At 36.5% G+C, this 20,073-nt stretch overlaps 1 protein-coding gene across 8 annotated transcripts in view; it reads right to left on the bottom strand.

The window, feature by feature from the left end:
* Positions 1-828: 828 nt before the first annotated feature.
* The window catches only part of PPP3CB (protein phosphatase 3 catalytic subunit beta), a 59,599-nt gene continuing 40,354 nt past the window's right edge, over positions 829-20,073 (bottom strand). For 2 of the 8 annotated variants that reach the window (XM_055275779.2, XM_055275785.2), the window contains 5 exons: positions 18,416-18,493; positions 10,501-10,582; positions 8,727-8,824; positions 3,930-3,959; positions 829-2,444 (listed from right to left, as the gene is read on the bottom strand). In XM_055275779.2, coding sequence (XP_055131754.1) covers positions 2,266-2,444; positions 3,930-3,959; positions 8,727-8,824; positions 10,501-10,582; positions 18,416-18,493 — 467 coding nt within the window. In that variant the 3' untranslated portion in view covers positions 829-2,265. Of the gene's footprint in view, positions 2,445-3,929; positions 3,960-7,785; positions 8,825-10,500; positions 10,586-12,654; positions 12,682-18,415; positions 18,494-20,073 lie in introns of those variants that run through there. The other 6 variants (XM_055275780.2, XM_055275781.2, XM_055275783.2 and 3 more) reach the window with 6 other exon arrangements.

Here is a 20,073-nt window from a genome sequence, read left to right as displayed (position 1 = left end):
AAACAAACAATTTGAGAAGTTCTGTTTGTTACCTGGAATTAGGCAAGCGTGTGTGTGTGTGTGGTGTGTGTGTGTGTGTGTACACACGCTTGCCTAATATATTTACATATATATATATTTTGTTTGTTTTTAAGGGATGGCGTCTCACTCTGTCACCCAGGCTGGAGTACAGTGGTACAATTATAGCTCAACACAGCCTGCAACCATGAGCTCCTAGGCTCAAGCAATCCTCTGTCTCAGCCTCCCAAAGTGTTTGGATTACAGGCATGAGCCACTGTGCCCTGCCTATATTTTGACTTAATGTTTCATAATATATCTCACTGTAATTATTGTTGAGAACTATAATTCAAGTTACTGTATGATTGTATAATTTTGAGCAATATCTTAATATCCCTCAATGTGCAAAATCCTATACTTATTTTGATTATGACAAAGAAGGAAAAAGATAGGAAAATGCAATTATCACTAATATTTTTTCTTATTGTTAGAACACCCAGTAAATTCCCAATACCACTATAACAAAATTCTAGACAATAACAGATTTTCTTTCAATTAAAAGATAATAAACAGTGATCTTAAATATTAGATTTAGGAGGCCTATAGTAGGCATTCAAAGTCCTCTAGTGCTCAGTTACTAATGCTCATGTAAAACAAGTATATAACAAAAGTTTTTTTTAAGGCAAAATTTATAAAGAACTTAATCAAATTACCATGAACTGTCCACGAGATAATCTCCGGAGGATATCCCAGCTCTAATAACAGGATTTTCTGATTTGCATCAAAAGGCCAAATCAGATTGCATCTTCCAAATAAAACCCAACACAGAGATAGGAGCAGCGGCCCATGCATGGAATTTATTGTGTGCTACTGTTTATAAAATACTCGAATAGTCCTGCACATGCATAATATTTCCAACTTAGACAGGAGACCATACAGGTTGCACTTTCTGGCAAACAAAACAATAGATGGTTCCGCTGCCTGGAGCTCTGAGTTGTATTCCAGGGCATGAGGGAAGCAGGCCACCAAAGTAAAGGGAAATACCAAACTACAGTGGCAATCAATACAGGTCAATAATTGTGAAAAATTAGCACATGGTTCCATTTAGTTTAACCAAGCAGTTCAGTAACTATCAAAAGAAAGGTTTCAACATGCAGTCTTGACTTTTGTGCTTCCACTAACATCTGAATGATTGAACAGAACCATTGCTTCTAGGCTGCATTGCTTAATCAAAAACACTTCCAGAACATTTTAAAATTTCCTTTGCATTAAAACATAAAAATGATAGAAAGCCAGCAGCAAATCACCCTGGTGGCTCTTTAAGCAACTTGAGTACTCACAATAAACTAAAATTTCTCATAACATCTAGGTAACCTATACATGTCGTACCTGTACATCATAGGTCTATATATTAAATATTTGCAAAATGAAAACATGCATACACAAAATACATCAAGTTTTACAGACATGATTTGAATTAAAATTTACTTTGACAATGTACAAACTTCTTTTAAAGTACCTTAAATGAGTAATTCTGTAATTCTTCATAATTTTGAAATTTAGAGGTTTTCTTCTTAAATCTCTGGGGTGTAAATCTTAAAAGATCTGGGCAAAAAAGACTCTAAATTAGTTTTTGGATTTGTGTTCAAGTAAGAGAGCCTGCCTAGAAATAGGATATGCATTCATAATTAAAAAATACCAAGACTATGTTACAGAATTAGCCACATTTAAGAACTATAGACCTGAGGTCAACATTTTGTATAAATGCCAACTGGGTTTCTCGGCATTTTGCTCACAATTCAAAATACAGCTAGCAACCTCAGAAATGTATTTTAAGACCATGCTAATTCATCCTTTAAAGACATTTCATGGAAAAAGAAAAGTCCACATTAGCTCTTAGGATTGCATTTGAAATCATGATTGAAAAACAAAATCTAATTCTACTGAAGGGGAAAAGAAATCTGATTTGTAAACTTAAATGTGTGAACCACAAGCATAAAATGGAGGTGTGGATGCCCTCCACTGGAAATTGCCCCAAGCCCCTTGCTCACTGCTCTCCACCTCGGCAGCGATGACCCAATCTTATCAGATAGCACATGTCCCAGGGCCCTCAAGCCTCCATCCAGGAAGGGGGCTAGGGTCTCAGAAGCACGATGGTTTCTTCAGAGAGACTGTGAAATTTACAGTCAGCTTGGCCGACCCCTCCAGCTCCTCGGGTGATATGTCCATTTGGGGCCCGAGATGTGAGAGTCCCTGGGAAGTCGTGGGTCACTGGGCAGTATGGTTGCCCGTCCCGTGGTTCTCAGTGGCATGTGCGGTGTTCAGAGAATTGAAACCATCTTGCTGTACAGCATCTTTCCGAGGTGGCATTCTCTCATTGATCCTATCCAAACCCTTTGCCTCTTCAAAACTGCAGATTCTATGTGGTGGAGAGAATCCTCGTATTGCTTAATAAAATGCAAATTTGATAAGTCAGTAATTGAAAAACATTTCTGAGATTTCAAAAACATAATTAATGATTTTTAAGAAGAAAGAAATTAGTAGCTGTAAGTAGCAACACATAAATCTTACTTTAACTGAATCCTATCCTCATTTCAGTCTTCCCTTAAAATGTGAAATGTTTAAACCTAAACATCATAGCTTTATAGGTGACAAGTGTTAGCAAAGCCTTCCAAAAAATAAAAATACAAAAAAATGTTAACCCTCTCCTGTCCCCAAAATCAACCTCCAGGCAATGGTCTCAGGGTCTCAGTCTGACTTCTACTATACCAATTATCTCCTACATCAGTCCCTAAGACCACCAGTGACTATCACAGTAAGGCAGCAACGAGAGTAGGGGCAAGTGAGGAGGCTAAACAAGGTTAATCCTCAATATACAAATCTGTACCAAGAGCTTGGGAGGAGAAAGAGGTAAAGAAAGGTTAAAATACAGTAGATCAGAACTATCTTGGAGGTCAAGGTCAGCCCATCACCACCAATATAACATTAAAAAGGTGGGAAGTGCCTCCAAGAGTTAGATCTGTGTATGGCTGATAGCAAAAAAGTATTTATAATCTCATATTTTAGAAGAAGTTTCCCTTAATTTATTGGCCATACTGCACAATCTTTGGCAACTCAAATCAAAATAAATGGCAATTCTCCACCAATTGTATGGTTTCTCATTCACTTCATCTAGAACGATGCATCCTCCATTATTAAAATGTTCACAGGAAATATTTTCAAACCACTAGTTATAATCTGGTTGCTTAACATCTGCAATCCTTAGGACTTAGTCTGGCACATGAACCAAACAAATGGCTGGGGCTACAAACACTGAGGAATGTGAAATACCAAGCCAACACATATATATATGAACATAATCTTATCCATAAACTATAACCCAAACTGCAGCCAAAAAAGAAAAAAGAAAATCATTATAGTGACAGTTCCTGTATTCTCAGTCAGGCACACTACTGGATATGAGTAAAAACAAACTCACATCTATATCTAGAGGAGGTTTCACTTAGGGAAAAAAATTTGAGTAGCATAGAATCATGCAAAATATGGAACAGATCTCTATTTGCACGTCAGTTTGGCAATTTCCATTAAAACAGGCAACTTTATAAAGCTATACTGTATAGCATAACATGCTATACTGTATAGCATAACATGCTATACTGTATAGCATAACATGCTATACTCTAAAGAAATCAGAAACATTACATTCTGATTGCCTATTACACTGGAAAAAAGAAAAAGACTGTCACCATAGACATCAGCGCTTCTGATTTAAAAATTAAAAATTAAAAAAAGAGGGCTGCAAGGCTTCTAAACTTGATGAATCAGTGAGTCTTGGGCTGTAAAAGCTAGGAGTAAAACACACCCACAGGACATTCTCTGATGCCCACCCACACACCACAGATCTCTGCCCAGCACAAGGACTCTGATCATACCTTTTTCAGCCTCAATAGCCTCAACTGTGGCTGTACAGAAGTGAGCAGAGGCATGCAAAATGAATGAGAGAGATGAGAAGGGTCATATTGTACAGCAGAAAAGGCAATGATCACTTAAAATATCACAGTATCCCATACTACATCGTCATTTACAATTTAACATAAATAGTACCCAAATTAGAGAGCCCCATCCAAACCCCCAATTCCTAACACAGCACAGTTTACACACAGCACTATGACAACATCACTCAGAGCACAGAACACATAAACCTACTGTAAACACAGACACCTCAGCACCCATGCAAATGCACTCCAGTATTAATTACCCATCTTGAATCAGTAATTTGATGGCCTTAGAATTTTCCATTATGTTTATTATATCACATCCATCACAATCACAGGAAAATGCTCTAGGGTAAAATTATAATAGAATTGTAGCAGAAAAGCAAACAGAAAAGTCTTTTCTTTCATGTCAATGAGAACAATACTCATTACCAGTTGGTTCCCTAAGACATAAACTAGAAGGGGTCAGCAATGCTTTACCTGTCACTTCTCATTTATAAGGCAAAACATAACCTGCAAGAGCTGATATGACTACAGTGAAATTTAAGGGCAGTAAACTTGGTGAATTACTGTAAGTAGAACAGTTCTGTGGCTCTGTTCTTTGTGGGGGACCTGAAAGGACTGCTGTCTACCAGGAACTTCCTTTCTATTCTAGTACTGATGTTCCAAATACCTACAGATATTAATATCTAAAGCCTTAAAAAATTCCATTTATACTGACAGAGTTTATCATGAACCCAAATTTGCCTCAGAAAAAGACTACTGAGCATCTTTTCAAACTCATCTACCAATTAACGAGACATTAAGGAATGGAAGTGAGGTCTTACAGGCATAAATTCTAATTATTTCATGATATAGACACAGATCATATTATAAATAAGAAATACATTATTGGTATAGTGTGTCACTGGTCCATTTAGAGAATTTCACCATAATTAGTCAAACATTTTATAGTCAAAGATTCTTTTTTTCGCTCATTTCTGGGTTTGAACTGTATAAAGAGCTCACACTGAGGACCAGGACCCAAGATAGCACACAACAATACTGGTTTACAATATTGTCCATTCCCCCTATTACTCGGAATATTTGTAAAAGTAATGCCCTTGTCTCTTCTATTTTGCTTCTTCTGCAATAAGGCCAATTAGAATAATTACTCCTGAAGTGATCTTTTAGCAATTTACATGATTTAGAAATAATTTTATCCAAAGCAATTATTAATGTAAAAGAAACTGATGAATCTAAGGTGTTAAAGTGTACAAAGTTAGAAAATGTTGATCTTAACCAGACAGTAAAGTGAATTGGACACCCAAAAGAATTAGGACGAACACTGAATAAAGGAAGAGTTAATTTTCCTTAACTGTTGAACTACATTACAAATTGGGCAGGACATGGAAGATCATGCCTATAACCCCAGCACTCGGATGGCTGAGGTGGAAGGATCCCTTGAGCGTTTGAGCCCAGCCTGGGCAACACATAGAGAGACCTCATCTCCCCCCAAAAAAAGTTTTAAAAATTAGCCGGGCATGGTGGTGTGCATATGTAATCCCAGCTACTCGGGACACTGAAGCAGGAAGATCGCTTGAGCTCAGATTGCTAATTGCAAAACTCTATCTGAAAGGCACTATTTCTCCTCTATTTGTTTTCAGTTATATAGGGCATCTTGTCATGGCCTTAATAAGTTTGAGCATAGTGCTATCTCAAACTGTGTTCCTCAGTACTACACAGGATAAATGACCAAGAGGAATTTGGTATTACTAAAATAGAATTGGCCACATATATTTCCCATATAGATCCTGGTGAAGGTAGCATTACAGTGCTAGCTCCCAATCAAATTTCCCAGAAAGAAAATATACATAAAATACAGAAAATCCACCTCCAATAGAGTTGTGCAGTTTGTAAAAACACTCAAGAAACATCATGTAAATTAACTTTTAAAGTTCTTGAAAAGACAATTTTTATTTTCTGACAAATAGGCACGAGGTCTTAGAATTAAAATTTTTTCCTTTTGCAATACCTAACTCTCAGTTATACACATTAACATCAGGGAACATATCTACTAAAATTTAGAATGTAGGATAACTTTTTAAAAAATAATCACAAACATGCAGCTTTTGTATGACTTTTGTTATTTGTTCAAAGTGGATTTATCTTATGCTAGGAAAATAATTTTGACCAAATGCCCAAACCACACTATCAAGAGCTAGCAAAAATAGAAGCTATCTAGTTTAAGGGGTCCCAGATTAGACCCCTTAAACTCAATTCCTTCCAGTAACTTAGTCCATGCTGAGAACAGAGAGTCCCTCCAGCAAAGCTGCTGTCTTTCAAACCTCCCCTGCAGTTAAGGGTGGTTTCAAAGTTGAAGGGATGAGCTTCAAGCCGTGTACAAATTAAGAATAAACAGAAGTCAACAAAGCATGTAATTAGTAGGGGCTAATTATGAAATCTGAAAGCAAGGTTTGCTGTGGATACAATATAAAAGTAATGTTATATCCAAGGATAACTGAGAGATGACTATAGTGTAGATTTATTTAAGTATGATACCCTTTTGGTTTTATTTTTCTTTTCTGAACAAAGAAGAGTATAATATTTTTGAAGCTATTAAAGTTCATCCTTTTAACATTTTTATTAGTTTTATAAAATGTTTAAGATCTTGTTTTAATGTACATTCATGAAATTCTTTTTAGTTCATTTTTCTAATGTTTACAATATAATAAGAAAAATGGAGGGCAAGGAATGTAAAGCAAATCAAAGCAGGTTTTTTAAAAAAGAAAATCAAAAAAAGAAACCTCATTCAGAATGAAAATTTATAACTATAATTTCAAAACACAGTGTACTTTTCAGATATACCAGTGGTGGTAGTGAACAATACAATGACATTTAAAATAGAACATGTATAGGCTACAAGTAAAAACTGTTTACAGGAAAAAAAATTTTTTTTTATTAAAAAGCAATCATTGGCCAGGCATAGTGGCTCACGCCTATAATCCCAGCACTTTGGGAGGCTGAGGTCAGAAGATTGCTTGAGCCCAGGAGTTTGAGACCAGCCTGGGCAATACAAAAATATTTAAAAAATACAAAATACAAAAAATACAAAAAAATTAGCTGGCTGTGGTGGCATGTGCCTATGGTCTTAGCTACTCGGAGGCTGAAATGGGAGGATTGCTTGAGCCCAAGAGGTTGAGGCTGCATTGCACTCCAGCCTGGGTGACAGAACAAGAAACCAGACCCTGTGTCTCTCTCTCTCACACACACATACACATACACATGCACAAAAAAAAGAAAGACAGAGAGAGAGAAAGAGAGAGAGAAAGAAAGAGAGAGAGAAAAAGAGAAAGAAGAAAAGAAAGAAAAGAAAGAGAAAGAGAAAAGAAAGAAAAAGAGAAGAGAGAAAAGAAAAAAAAGAAAGAGCACTTATTATGGAACCAAGTGAAGTGAAATTGTGAAGTCAAATGTAAATTCATTCAAAATGTTAAAATTCCCTATTTTTTTCTCTCTAAAAAACTAATTACAACACCAAAAAGAAACTTAATTATGACTAAGGAAAACATCACATCTGTTGCTGTCTATTTTAATAAACAATGACCCTTAGAGGGTCACATCATGTATTTTTGCTTTCCAACCACAAGAAAAGAAATCTAGACTGAATTACTGTTTATGGTCACTAATACTCACATCACTCTCTTCTATTTAATCTGTAAGGGGCTTTTAAAAAGTTAACCCAGTATTTACACAAATATTTACGCCAAAAAAAGTTTTTTAAGTATAAAATATTCAATGAGCCAGATTACAGGAATGCTTTACGTATAATTCTTTTTATTTTCATGCAAAATAAAGGCACACTTAATAACACCCTTTCAATTTTGACTTACAGGATTTAAATTCAACCCCTTATAACAATGACTTAATATCTAATGTTACATTCATGTTGAGAATGCACAAAGTGCAGCAACAAATGCAGCAAACCTCAAAACAAGGTGCTACAAAGCTGCTTCTACATTGAAAGACAGACAAGTGTCTGATGGAGTAATTTAATTGAACATACTTTTACAGACATACAGCTAACCTAAAGAAAGACAGACAGATTTAGGAAAGCAGCTACATCTGCAGAGGAAGGAAACAGCATGTTACAGACAGTTAATTATACATAGAACATTTGACAAACACCACAGAAAACAAACTTTGGCATCATTTACCAGGGTACAAAACCTTGCACAAATCTTTTGGTGGTAACTGAAGGGCATAAGTAATGTTCTGGGGCCTAAGCAGGTAGTTAACCCTAAATTAAGTAGTTTTAAATATAAGCATAGTCTAATACAATGACATAAATTTAAAAAATTAAAAATAAGCAACTTGGAATTACATTTCCATTTTAGTAACAGGAATATCCCTGATTCACATTCTGAAACTGGGGCTCTTAAAAGAAAAGGGTGAATTAGACAAATGAATAAATAAATATTTCAGACATTATGATATGAGCTGCTCCCATATCATTTCATGAAAAGCTGAGGAACTGACCACTATTTTCAATTGAAAGGAATACCCATTCTATCAGTTTTCTGCCCTGATTAGGTATTAATGAGACACTAGCTAATACAGTACCCTGTCTAGGTCAGCTGCTGAGACAGGAACTAAAAAACAGAAGGAATTCCCTGCATGCATTATGTGAACTGTTAGCAAAAGAGTGAGGTGTGCCCCAGTCCATCTGAGGCACAGCAAGTTGCATAACATCATTACCACTTTGCAGGGTCTGCCGTCCTCCAGCTAACACTCCACTAGGCAACATCCCTGTGGGAGTCAGGCCCTTGAGTGTCAGCACACTTTCACTCTCCTCCCTATAGCAGAGAGATATAACAAATATCAGATACTTCCAACAAGTACTTAATTTAAAAGAAGACATAGGGTCTAGATATAGGCCATATATAAAATTTATGACATTCATTGCTATTACCATATTTTCCTCAATTTCAAGACATTAATTTTACTATATTTTAAGTGTTTCAGGTATGAGGGTGTGCCTTACAATTGAGGCATATATTATTTTTCCTGAAAAGCTTTATTAAATATGTGGTAAGATTCATCAAGGGGCATCATACTATTGAGAAAATATGGTATTTCATATGCTCTGAAGTTCAAATGTCTGATGTAGTCAGTTTTGCAAACAAATTTGTAAAGACTGACCTATTCATTTGTACCCTTAAACCTGGTCTTCCTGAATTAACCCCAGGGAAGGCAATTTATGGCTCCAGCACAAGGGACTTCCCATATGGATGAACAAGTTCATCAAGAATACTCTAAAAAGTATCCCCTCCTTCTTATCCTGCTCTAATTTTCAAGGTGTGAATTTAGTGTTATCACAAAAGGAAAAGAGATACCAAAGATGAACAATAACAATCACCAGAGTCAAAAATATCTTAGCTTCAAAGGGACTTGTGTTCCCATCTTTAGTATACAAATATATAATTAACTTCTTTTTCTTTTTGAGACAAGGTCTCACTCCGTCACCCAGGCTGGAGTGCAGTGGCACAATCACAGCTCACTACTCACAACTTCCTGGGGCTCAGGTGATCCTCCCATCTCAGCCTCCTGAGTAGCTAGGACAACAGGTGCACGCCACCAGGCCCAGCTAATTTTTGTATTCTTTTTTGTAGAGATGGGGTTTTGCCATGTTTCCTAGCCTGGTCTTGAACTCTGAGCTCAAGCATCCGCCTGCTTTGGCCTCCCAAAATGTTGGGATTACAGGCATGAGCCACTGCACCCGGCCTAAGCGCCTAAGTAACTTTTTTTTTTTTTTTTTCTGAGACAGAGTCTCACTCTGTCACCCAGGCTGGAGTGCAGTGGCGTGATCTCAGATCACTGAAACCTCCACCTCCCGAGTTCAAGCGATTCTCCTGCCTCAGCCTCCTGAGTAGCTGGGACTACAGGCATGCACCACCACACCCAGTTAATTTTTCTATTTTTAGTAGAGACGGGGTTTCACCATGTTGGCCAGGATAGTCTCAATCTCTTGACCTCGTGATCCACCTGCCTTGGCCTCCCAAATTGGTGGGATTACAGGCGTGAGCCACCATGCCTGGCTGGGCCTAACTAACTTCTTTATAGGAAGAATGATACCCTGTTGCTTTTCTTATTTTTTTTTTTTTAGACAGAGCCTTGCTCTGTCGCCCAGGCTGGAGTGGTGCAATCTTGGCTCACAGCAACCTCTGCCTCCTGGGTTCAAGCAATTCCTGTGCCTCAGCTTCCCGAGTAGCTGAGATTACAGGTGCACGCCACCACGCCGGGCTAATTTTTGTATTTTCAGTAGAGATGGGGATTCACCATGTTGGCCAGGCTGGTCTCAAACTCCTGACCTTAGGTGATCTGCCCACCTTGGCATCCCAAAATGCTGAAATTACAGGAGTGTGCCACCACACCCGGCCTCATTTTGCTTTTAGATGCGGGACAATGCTTGTAACAAGGTACAATAAACGTAATTTCTGCAAAACAAATAATCAAGAAAATATATCATTACCTGAGAACAGAGAAGACTCTTGCCATCTTGCCAATTGCTCGAATTTTGTTTCTTATGATTTCTTTCCGGGCTGCAGCTGAACCTACTTTCAATGGAATAAATAGAGAGAAAGGCTCAAGTTTAGGGCATGCATGCTTACAATATTCTATTAGCCTGTTCCACACTCATCTAAACCAGTACCAAGACCCCTGCCACCAGCTTACATGGAGGGGACTAGATGAACCCATGCTAAAAAATGTCTTGCTCTCTCAATGTTTAGCTCAGCATTGGTCTAATACTGGGGGGGTCTGATAAATGTAGAAATAAAAAGTAATCCACAAACTTTAATATTTCACTCTACTGGCTAATCAGTAAAACAGCAATGGGGAAAAAAACAAAAACAAAAACAAACTTGAGCCCAACTTGCATTACAAACCAGAGGGCAAAAACTGATAATAATCCTATAGTCTCTGTTTAATTTTCATGACAGCCTACGGCATGCACACTAACAGACAAGAATTTGTAACAGTCCTGTAGTCTTATTTAACTATCACAAAGTATTTGACATGCAGGCTGACAATATCCCATCAGACTATGACAGAATAAGCTTCTTTGCTTTGAGTTGGTCTAAAATTAATGGCATGAAGGAGCTACTGTGCAGGTAATCCTGAACTAAGGGCCACACCAGCATTTCAGCAATGCACATCTTAACCTAATGTACCAGGTGTTCCTAAGGTCATGCAAATATATACAACCTTTTACATCTCTAGGTGAGTATGACATAAGCAACAAGAAAAACATGGCTAAAGGATCACTACTGCTTCATCTCTAAAGGGTTAGCTGTGCTATCTATGACTGATGTAGAAGAGAATAAACCAAAATAACTAAATCTTTGGCTGAAGAATGACTCAAAGGTTTTATCTTCCTTCCCTTGGCCTCCAGAAAGAACAACATCAATATTTCATATATAGCAACTAGAATCACTCTGGACCCAAACGTGTGGTTCCTTAGAGCTGTGCTTCAACACAATGAAAACACACATGGAAGCACCATGGTTGAGGAGAAGGTTAAGGAAAGGCTAAAGACACTAATTCAAAAGGGGCCTTAGGTATACAGAGGTCTGAACAACTGTAAGTCTTCTGGGAGAGAACATCTCATTTAAAATTCAAGCAGTCCACAATTACATATAATTAAAAACTAAGATAATGACTGGACCTGACTGCAAGAAAAGAGAAAAAGAAATCCAACTTCAAAGATAGAAACAAAAGACATATTTTAGGGGAAAAAAATAGGCTCCATGACATGTTTATGATCTTCTAAAGGGTAAATATTATGAGCACTGAAGCTATAGCTTTTACAAGTCCAAAACTGTGTGGGTACCTCGGTACCACAGCACTCTAAACAGGTATTTCTAAAATACCAGAAAAAAAAAAAAAAACCCAAAAACTAAAAATATAAGAATCACAGAATATTAGAATTTAAAGAGACATTGGAGATACTATAAAGTGTAATCTCCTCATTTTATAGACAAAGAAACTGAGGTTATTAAGTGGCTTGTTCAAGGATAGAAGGTAAGTCTGATTCTCTTCTAATAAATTATTATAAACATTTTGTTTTAAAATTGACAGAATTTTAAAGTAGCTAGACTGGGGATAAGCAGTAGGGGGTTGGGGAGGATGGCTGTAATATGTACATTCATATTTTCAGATTTAATTTCTATATAAAACCAAATGACATGTAAATTATACTGATATCAAATGAAAAAATCACAGGAGTATAAAAACACTGTACAAATCAGGATTTTAAATCAGTCTACAAACACATCATGCATCATATTAAATGTTCACAGTAACATTTCTTTGGGAAATAATAGACAATCAAACAACCCTAATCATGCAGGGAAAAGTACAAAACATTACAAATAAGCAAAAGAATGAAATTTTAAAACAGGAATGAAAAGGAGGGAAAATATTTCCATGCACAGAAAGACAGATATTTTGGAATATGACTTCTAAAAATACCAAATACTAACACAGATAAAACTTAAGCTAAATTTGCACAAGGCCCAAGAGGACTCTGCATAGACATTACTCAATGAATGTGCTAACTTACATGGACATGAGGATAACTTATGAAGTCATATTTCAAAACAATGTTACTCTGTCTGGTCTGTACCTTTTTTATTGCCATATATGAGCCGTTCTTCAGATGGAGAGTCCAGAAAAAAGGAAGTGAATGATGGAGAAAAGGTGGTTGAGACAAATAAAAAGATAGAGATTTAACTTGGCAGTGGTACTGAAGAATGAATGTAGAAAGAAAGGGAGAAAAATGAAGGCCCTCATATTTGGAAATTTGAAAAATGTAGTACTGTAGAATCTGGTGAATAAAGAGGGATGCAACTAGGTAGAACTCTAAAGATTTCTTAAAAGACATGTGCACGGAAGAAATTATGGACAGAATAACTATCATATCTGATGAAAGCAGACATAATTAGGGACAGAAAAAAATATGTGAAAACACATAAGACTGATAAAAGACTGCTAACAACACTTGCACATTTATAGTCATACCCCTAAGGAAATGTGTCACCTGTGGAAGTATGTTAAGTAAAAGGTAATGACACAAATGAAATACAAACTCATGTGGTTCTTCAAGGACACCAACATCTGCAAAATCTGTAGTATATTCAGAGAAATGTAGGTAACGTTATAAACTGCCTCAGTAGAAAATCTCACCCCTCCCAACGAAGGAAAAGCTAAACCTCCCATATTCCCTAACAAGAGCACATGATTTCCTGAATCTGAATTGCAGAACTTTTTCATATACTCAGGAGCAACAATATGTGCTTTCTGTCCCCAATCCAATCTGTGAATTTGGGGGACATCTTTTTGCAAAAATAGCAACAGATTGTTTCAAATCAAGTAACAGTTCTAAGAGCAGGCAGCTGGGGTGGTTTCATCTGAGCTTTCCATATCTTCCATTCTAATGCTGAGATATATTATTCCTTTATAGGAAATGTACTTATTTTAGTGAAACTGCAACACATATGGATTATGTACTTCCCTTTACCAAAATGAAGACAAAAGATAAATATCTGGAAAAAACTGCATGCAACCTAAATATCACAGAAATCAGTTTTCAAAAATTCTCTTTTATGATTAACACTTCTAAAAGGGATGCTATGTGTGTTTATACATTTAGTGTTAATGCAAATTTTTGTCTTAAAAATGACCCCACACATACATTAAATAATACAGAACACCAAAGATTTACCACTTAACAATAGTCTTATGCCTTTACCTAATCTTAGCTTTTTTTTTTTGAGACCGAGTCTCGCTCTATCAACCAGGCTGGAGTGCAATGGCGTGATCTCGGCTCACTGCAACCTCTGCCTCCCGAGTTGAAGCAATTCTCCTGCCTCAGCCTTCCAAATAGCTGGGACTACAGGTGCGCACCACCACGCCTGGCTAATTTTTGTGTTTTTTTAGTAAAGACGGGGTTTTGCCATGTTGGCCAGGTTGGTCTCGAACTCCTGACCTCAGGTGATCCACCCGCCTTGGCCTCCCAAAGTGCTGGGATTACAGGCCTGAGCCACCGTGCCCAGCCATCTTAGCTTTAAATATACAAAAATTACTTCTTCTTTCCTGACACTCAGAAATCTCCAATCCTGCTCTCTTTCCCCAAAGAAAAGCTAAACCCTTATTCTGATTCCACAGCCACCCCATCAAAGTTTCTTTCCAAAGTCAGATATCTCCCCAGACCAATTCCATAGAATGGTTCCACGGTTGTGTAGGAAAAGAGGAAGGAGAGAACAGAAGGCATGCCATTATGGTGAAAGGAAAGGAGAAAAGATGGAGGGAGTTAGAGGGAAGAAATCAGGGAGTAGAAATAAGGAAGGGAAATAAACCTATTTCCAGTAGCTCTTTCCCTACCCCACTTTAAACCTTAGTATCTATCCGAATCTCCTCTTCTGTCCTCCATTTCCTCCACATTCTTTTCTCTTTCAAACCATTCCCATTTCTCCATGCAAACTCCCAGACTCATATTCCTAAAACTTTCTTAGAGTCCCTACTCCTAATACTTGGTACTGGAAGAGTGAAAAAAATGAGGAGCAATTGTACCTGCCCTGTTAGCAGTAAAGGGAGATCTATTTCTAATATTCAAAGCTGGAACTCAGTGTATTTTTCCATAGAAACATTGTCATAAATGGTGCTTAACAATTTTTAAAATTATTTAAGAGTGGGAAAGAATTTTCATCCTCTCTATTCCCTCAGTTTCTGAATAAGAAAACCTGAGAAATTAGGTGCCTTTTCTAAGATTACACAGCTAGTGAATGGTAGTGACAAGACACCTAAACCACTGATCCTTTTCATTAAACTACACGCCTCTTTGATGATCAAATTCAATTCATCCCTGGAATGCAAGAATGATATAACAAGTGGATAAATTATCATACTAATAGGAAAAATATTGATGATATATAAAATCTTCTCATTAGAATATAATAAAATTTTATATTTATTTCTGGTTCCATCTCAAAACATGACTCAGTATCTTTATTCATATAAATCATAGGTACCTAAAACCAAGTACTATAATTAGACTTAACAAGGAATATTTTTTTCTTATTATTATAAGAAGAGGACTAAAGCATTATCTACCATCATTCCTATTTAACATACTATTGGCAATACTGATAATAACTTTTAAAGAATAAAAGAAAGGTAAAAATACAGAAAATAAATAACAATATCAATCCCCTATAAATGACCTATTTTTAAAAGTAATAGAAAACTAATTTGAAATTATCATAGAAAATAATTCTGCTGATTCAAGTTTGTTAGATATAAGATAAACCCACAAATATATAGTATATTCTTTTACACAGACAGAAAATGAGACACCAGTTGTAATAGTAGTAAGAACATAAAATACAGATGTATTAATTTAACTTGATAATGACAAAATTTTTTCAAAGAAAAACTATATAACCTTAAATGGAGGAAACAGTAAATAATTATATAGAGCAAGAGTTCTTGGTCTTAGTTTGGAAAACTAAATACTATTTTTTAAAAAAGAAAGAAAGAAAGAGGAGGAAGGAAGGAAGGAAGGAAGGAAGGAAGGAAGGAAGGAAGGAAGGAAAAACAAAAGACTTGGCCACGCATGGTAGCTCATGCCTGTAATCCCAGCACTTTTTGAGAGGCTGAGGTGGGAGGACTGCTTGAGGCCAGGAGTTCAAGACCAGCCTTGGTAACATAGGGAAACCTCATCTCTTTTCTTTTTTTTTTTTTTTGAGACGGAGTCTTGATCTGTCACCCAGGCTGGAGTGCAGTGGTGCGATCTCGACTCACTGTAACCTCCGCCTCCCGGGTTCACTGTATTCTCCTGCCTCAGCCTCCCAAGTAGCTGGGACTACAAGCACCCGCCACAATGTCCAGCTAATTTTTTGTATTTTTGGTAGAGACGGGGTTTCACCATGTTAGCCAGGATGGTCTTGATCTCCTGACCTCGTGATCCGCCTGCCTCGGCCTCCCAAAGTGCTGGGATTACAGGCATGAGCCACCGCACCTGGCCAGAAACCTCATCTCTTAAAAAAAAAAAAATTAAAAAACCTCCCTAGATTCAGATATAGAATTAACATAATATCAATTAAAATTCTCACTAAATATTTCACAGATTTTGAAAAATAGAAAACTTTCTAAAAAAAATTAGGCTATGTGCCAATAATTACTTTAATTATTCATTATCTCAATACCTACAATATTATGAAGTAGGTATTATTGTTACTTCTTTGAAGATGAGAGAAACTGAGACTCAGAAAGGTTAAGTAAGTTGTCTGATGCCACAGATACATTAGAAGGAACTAGAATCTGAGCCCAGGTCTATTCTTACAACAGTGACAGCAGAACAGGGAAACAAAATATCTGTTTGAAACTATTCAATGGCTGGGCATGGTGGCTCACGCCTGTAATCCTAACACTTTGGGAGGCAGAGGCAGGCGGATCATCTGAGGTCAGGAGTTTGAGACCAGTTTGGCCAAGATGGTGAAACCCCATCTCTACTAAAAATACAAAAATTAGCTGGGCATGGTGGTGGGCACCTGTAATCCCAGCTACTTGGGAGGCTGAAGCAGAAGAATCGCTTGAACCAGGGAGGTGGAGCTTGCAGTGAGCCGAGATCACGCCACTGCACTCTAACCTGGGTGACAGAGCAAGACTCTGTCTCAAAAAAAAAAAAAAAAAAGGAAAGAGAATTAAAATAAGGAAAAGTAAGTATTATTCACTAAAGTTTACTATCCAAACTAAAAAATAACTGATAATAAATATACTATGTCAGTTACTAACAAACGTGTAAGAATAAAAGCACATCTCTGCCTACTACCAACAGATGGCAATGGTAGCGCTTGTACAGTTACTTTGTACTTTCAACAAATGGGCTTTCAAATGTTTAAGAATCAAACCTGTTTGTAAGTAGAGAAATTTCTAAATAGGCTTCATTCAGATTTTACTCGAAAAGTGATCAAATGAAATGGATAGTTTACACAGTTGGAAAAACAGTAATTTTCTTCTTAGCATCATTAGAAATCAAAGAAATGTAAACTTAAGCAACTATAATTTACTACTATATAGCCATGAAGAAAATAAGTAAAAATGACCAAAATCCAATGAGGTAGTCCTGTGGAGAAATATGTTTATGGATTCCTTGCTGGAGGCACTTCATAGTGGTCCAATCCTTCTGCAAAGCAATTTGGTAGTTCACAGCTAAAACAATGAAGCTAAAAGAGTTACAGAGTTAATTCTGTAACTCTATAATTCTCTTCAATAAATTTATACCAAGGAGGAAAATAAAAGCTATTATACAAATATGTTTATTTTACTGCTATTCATAAGGATAATTTAGAACCCAGTTGCCAAATAATATGAGATTATGAAAATTAAATTTTCGTGTGTGTGTGTGTTTTTTTAATAGAGACAAGGATATCTTTCCATATTGCCCAGGCTGGTCTCCAACTCCTGGGCTCAAGGGATCCTCCTGTCTTGGCCTCCCAAAGTGGTGGGATTACAGGCGTGAGCCACCACATCTAGCCAAACATTATAGTTTATCAATGGACTTAGAAATACATAGCTATTAAATCTTACCAATATATAGACCATGTTTAATACATGGAAACATTGAAATATTGATTACAACTATAAAAAGTATACTAAAACAAAGATGTGAGGGGAATATGGAAGGGAATCGTTTTCAGTTTATATATTGTTTACCTTTTTATGTACTCAGGTTTTAATTAAACATTTAAATAATAAAGTTTAAAATAAAAATTTCAAAACAAAATGAATTTTGTTTCTATAGTATTACTTTTTACTATAAACATGCATTAGGTACATAGGCTTGTTGGCTTACATAACAACAACCATGTATAACTTTGTTCCTGTGGAAAAAAATGCTTTTAGAATCTGAAACTAAATTAGCAAGTGGTCTTTTAGAACACAACCACACTAATTTAGAAGCAGTCTATTTTAGTGTCTAAAAGGAAGGATAAGCAAAATTGGGAGTTCAGGTATGCTTCTGATGCACTAAGAATATTGTTCTAATAAAACAAATAGTATTTTTATCCTCTTTTCTCTAACCAGTGTCCATATTCACCAAGAACTACTTCCTTTTAACACTTCAATTTTCCTTTCCTTATGTTCTTTCTTCCAAATTTCTCCTTTCCCAAAGTTCATCTTCTTCCCCATATTACAATAAAAAAATGAAATCACTGTAATTATTTTCAAATCTTAATATCCAAAAAAAGTAACTTGTTACTTATCAAATAGCATAGTCTCTGAAAGCAATGACTATTTTTTGCAAAATAGTGTGTACTGAGGCTAGGCGGTAAAGAAATACCATTTCACAGTAAAAAAAAAAAAAATAGAAAGATGAATAATCATACCATCAAACTGGTCTTCACCTTCAGTCATTAGTTCATCATCAGAGCAAATACTCAGAACATTTACCAACATTTCTGTCACTATTTGGGAAAAAAAAGTTACATGTTAGCTGACCATATATAACTGTCTATACATATACATAGCAACTATTTTTACAAACGGTCAAATAATGTTTAGCTCAAGAAAGCAAACACATTCTTATAGCAAGAACGATGGAATTAAAAAATGCAAAGGCTTTCAAAATGAAAGAAATTCAGTGGATAACAACTCTGAGAGAAAGAGATTCTTTATGGAACAAATTTTCAGGCCTCTCAAAAAAAAAAAAAAATGAAGCCCCATAGAGATAAGAACAGAGATGAATAACAACTGAATGTATACATTTCAAATCTTCATTCATGGATATAGCATAAAAAGAAACAAAATCATGGCAGAGTTTTAGTGGTTCCAAAAAGTCTCAGGATTTAATCTTTTTTTTTTTTTTTGGAGATGGAGTCTTGCTCTGTTGCCCAGGCTGGAGTGCTGTGGCGTGATCTCGGCTCACTGCAACCTCTGCCTCCCAGGTTCAAGCAATTCTCCTGCCTCAGCCTCCCAAGGAGCTGGGATTAAAGGCACCCACCATCATGCCCAGCTAATTTTTGTATTTTTTTTTCTTTTAGTAGAGATGGTGTTTCACCATGTTGGTCAGGCTGGTCTCGAACTGCTAACCTCATGATCCGCCCACCTTGGCCTCCCAAAGTGCTGGGATTACAGGCGTAAGACACTGCGCCTGGCCTTAATCTTTTAAAAACTGGCTCAGCAACTCCCTTGAAATTTATTTCTAAAGATTACTAATGACTATCTAACAATCTGAACCCTTGGCTCTTTCACAGGCTTAATCCTCTTTGACTATTCTATATATTTTTTTCCTTCTCTTTTCCCTTGGTTCCCAAGATTCTACTCTTCTGGTTTTCCCATGTTTGGATCATTTTTCCCCAAAACTTTGGATATCCTCAAGATTCTCTCTGTAGTATTATTCCTCCTATATGTTCAATCACTTGGAATTTCTGTCTATTATCATATTTATAGTTTCAATTATCACCTCATTGAAGATGACTCCAAAGTCTGTATCTCCAGTGCTGACCTCTCCTTTAGGCTCTAGATGTCCTTGCTGGTTTTATTGTCAACTGTCTTAAACCATTTGTATACTGTATGTTTCCCCTACTAGAATGAAAACTTCATGAGTGTAGGATGTTGTTTAATTCACTATTATAACTTCAAAGCCTGGCACTGTGCCCTGGCACATGACAGGTAATCAATAAATATCTAACAAATAAGTACACAAAATAAGATAAAAGCAAATTTCAATTAATAAATAAAAATGTCTATTGAATATTAGCACCTAGATGTCCTGAAGGCACCTAGAAATGAACATATCCAAAACAAAATTCAATACTTCTACAAACCAATTTTTCCTGCTATAAATATACTAAAAGCACCCCACATGTCAGGTACTACACTAAAGCTCTAGGATTCAGATATGAAAGGCACAGTCTCTACCTTCAAAAAGCTTACTAACTACTGAAGGAGACATTAAATATCAACCGCAAAAGGTTGATGAAAAACATGCTGTAAGTATTCAAAGATATGCAAAAGACCTGCTGGGGAAGGCAAGGCTTTTGCT

This window comes from Symphalangus syndactylus, chromosome 4, assembly GCF_028878055.3.
Source record: "Symphalangus syndactylus isolate Jambi chromosome 4, NHGRI_mSymSyn1-v2.1_pri, whole genome shotgun sequence".
In the NCBI taxonomy this organism is placed as follows: domain Eukaryota; kingdom Metazoa; phylum Chordata; class Mammalia; order Primates; family Hylobatidae; genus Symphalangus; species Symphalangus syndactylus.
Note: the sequence above shows the minus strand (reverse complement) of the source record. Positions and strands in the feature narration are given on the sequence as shown.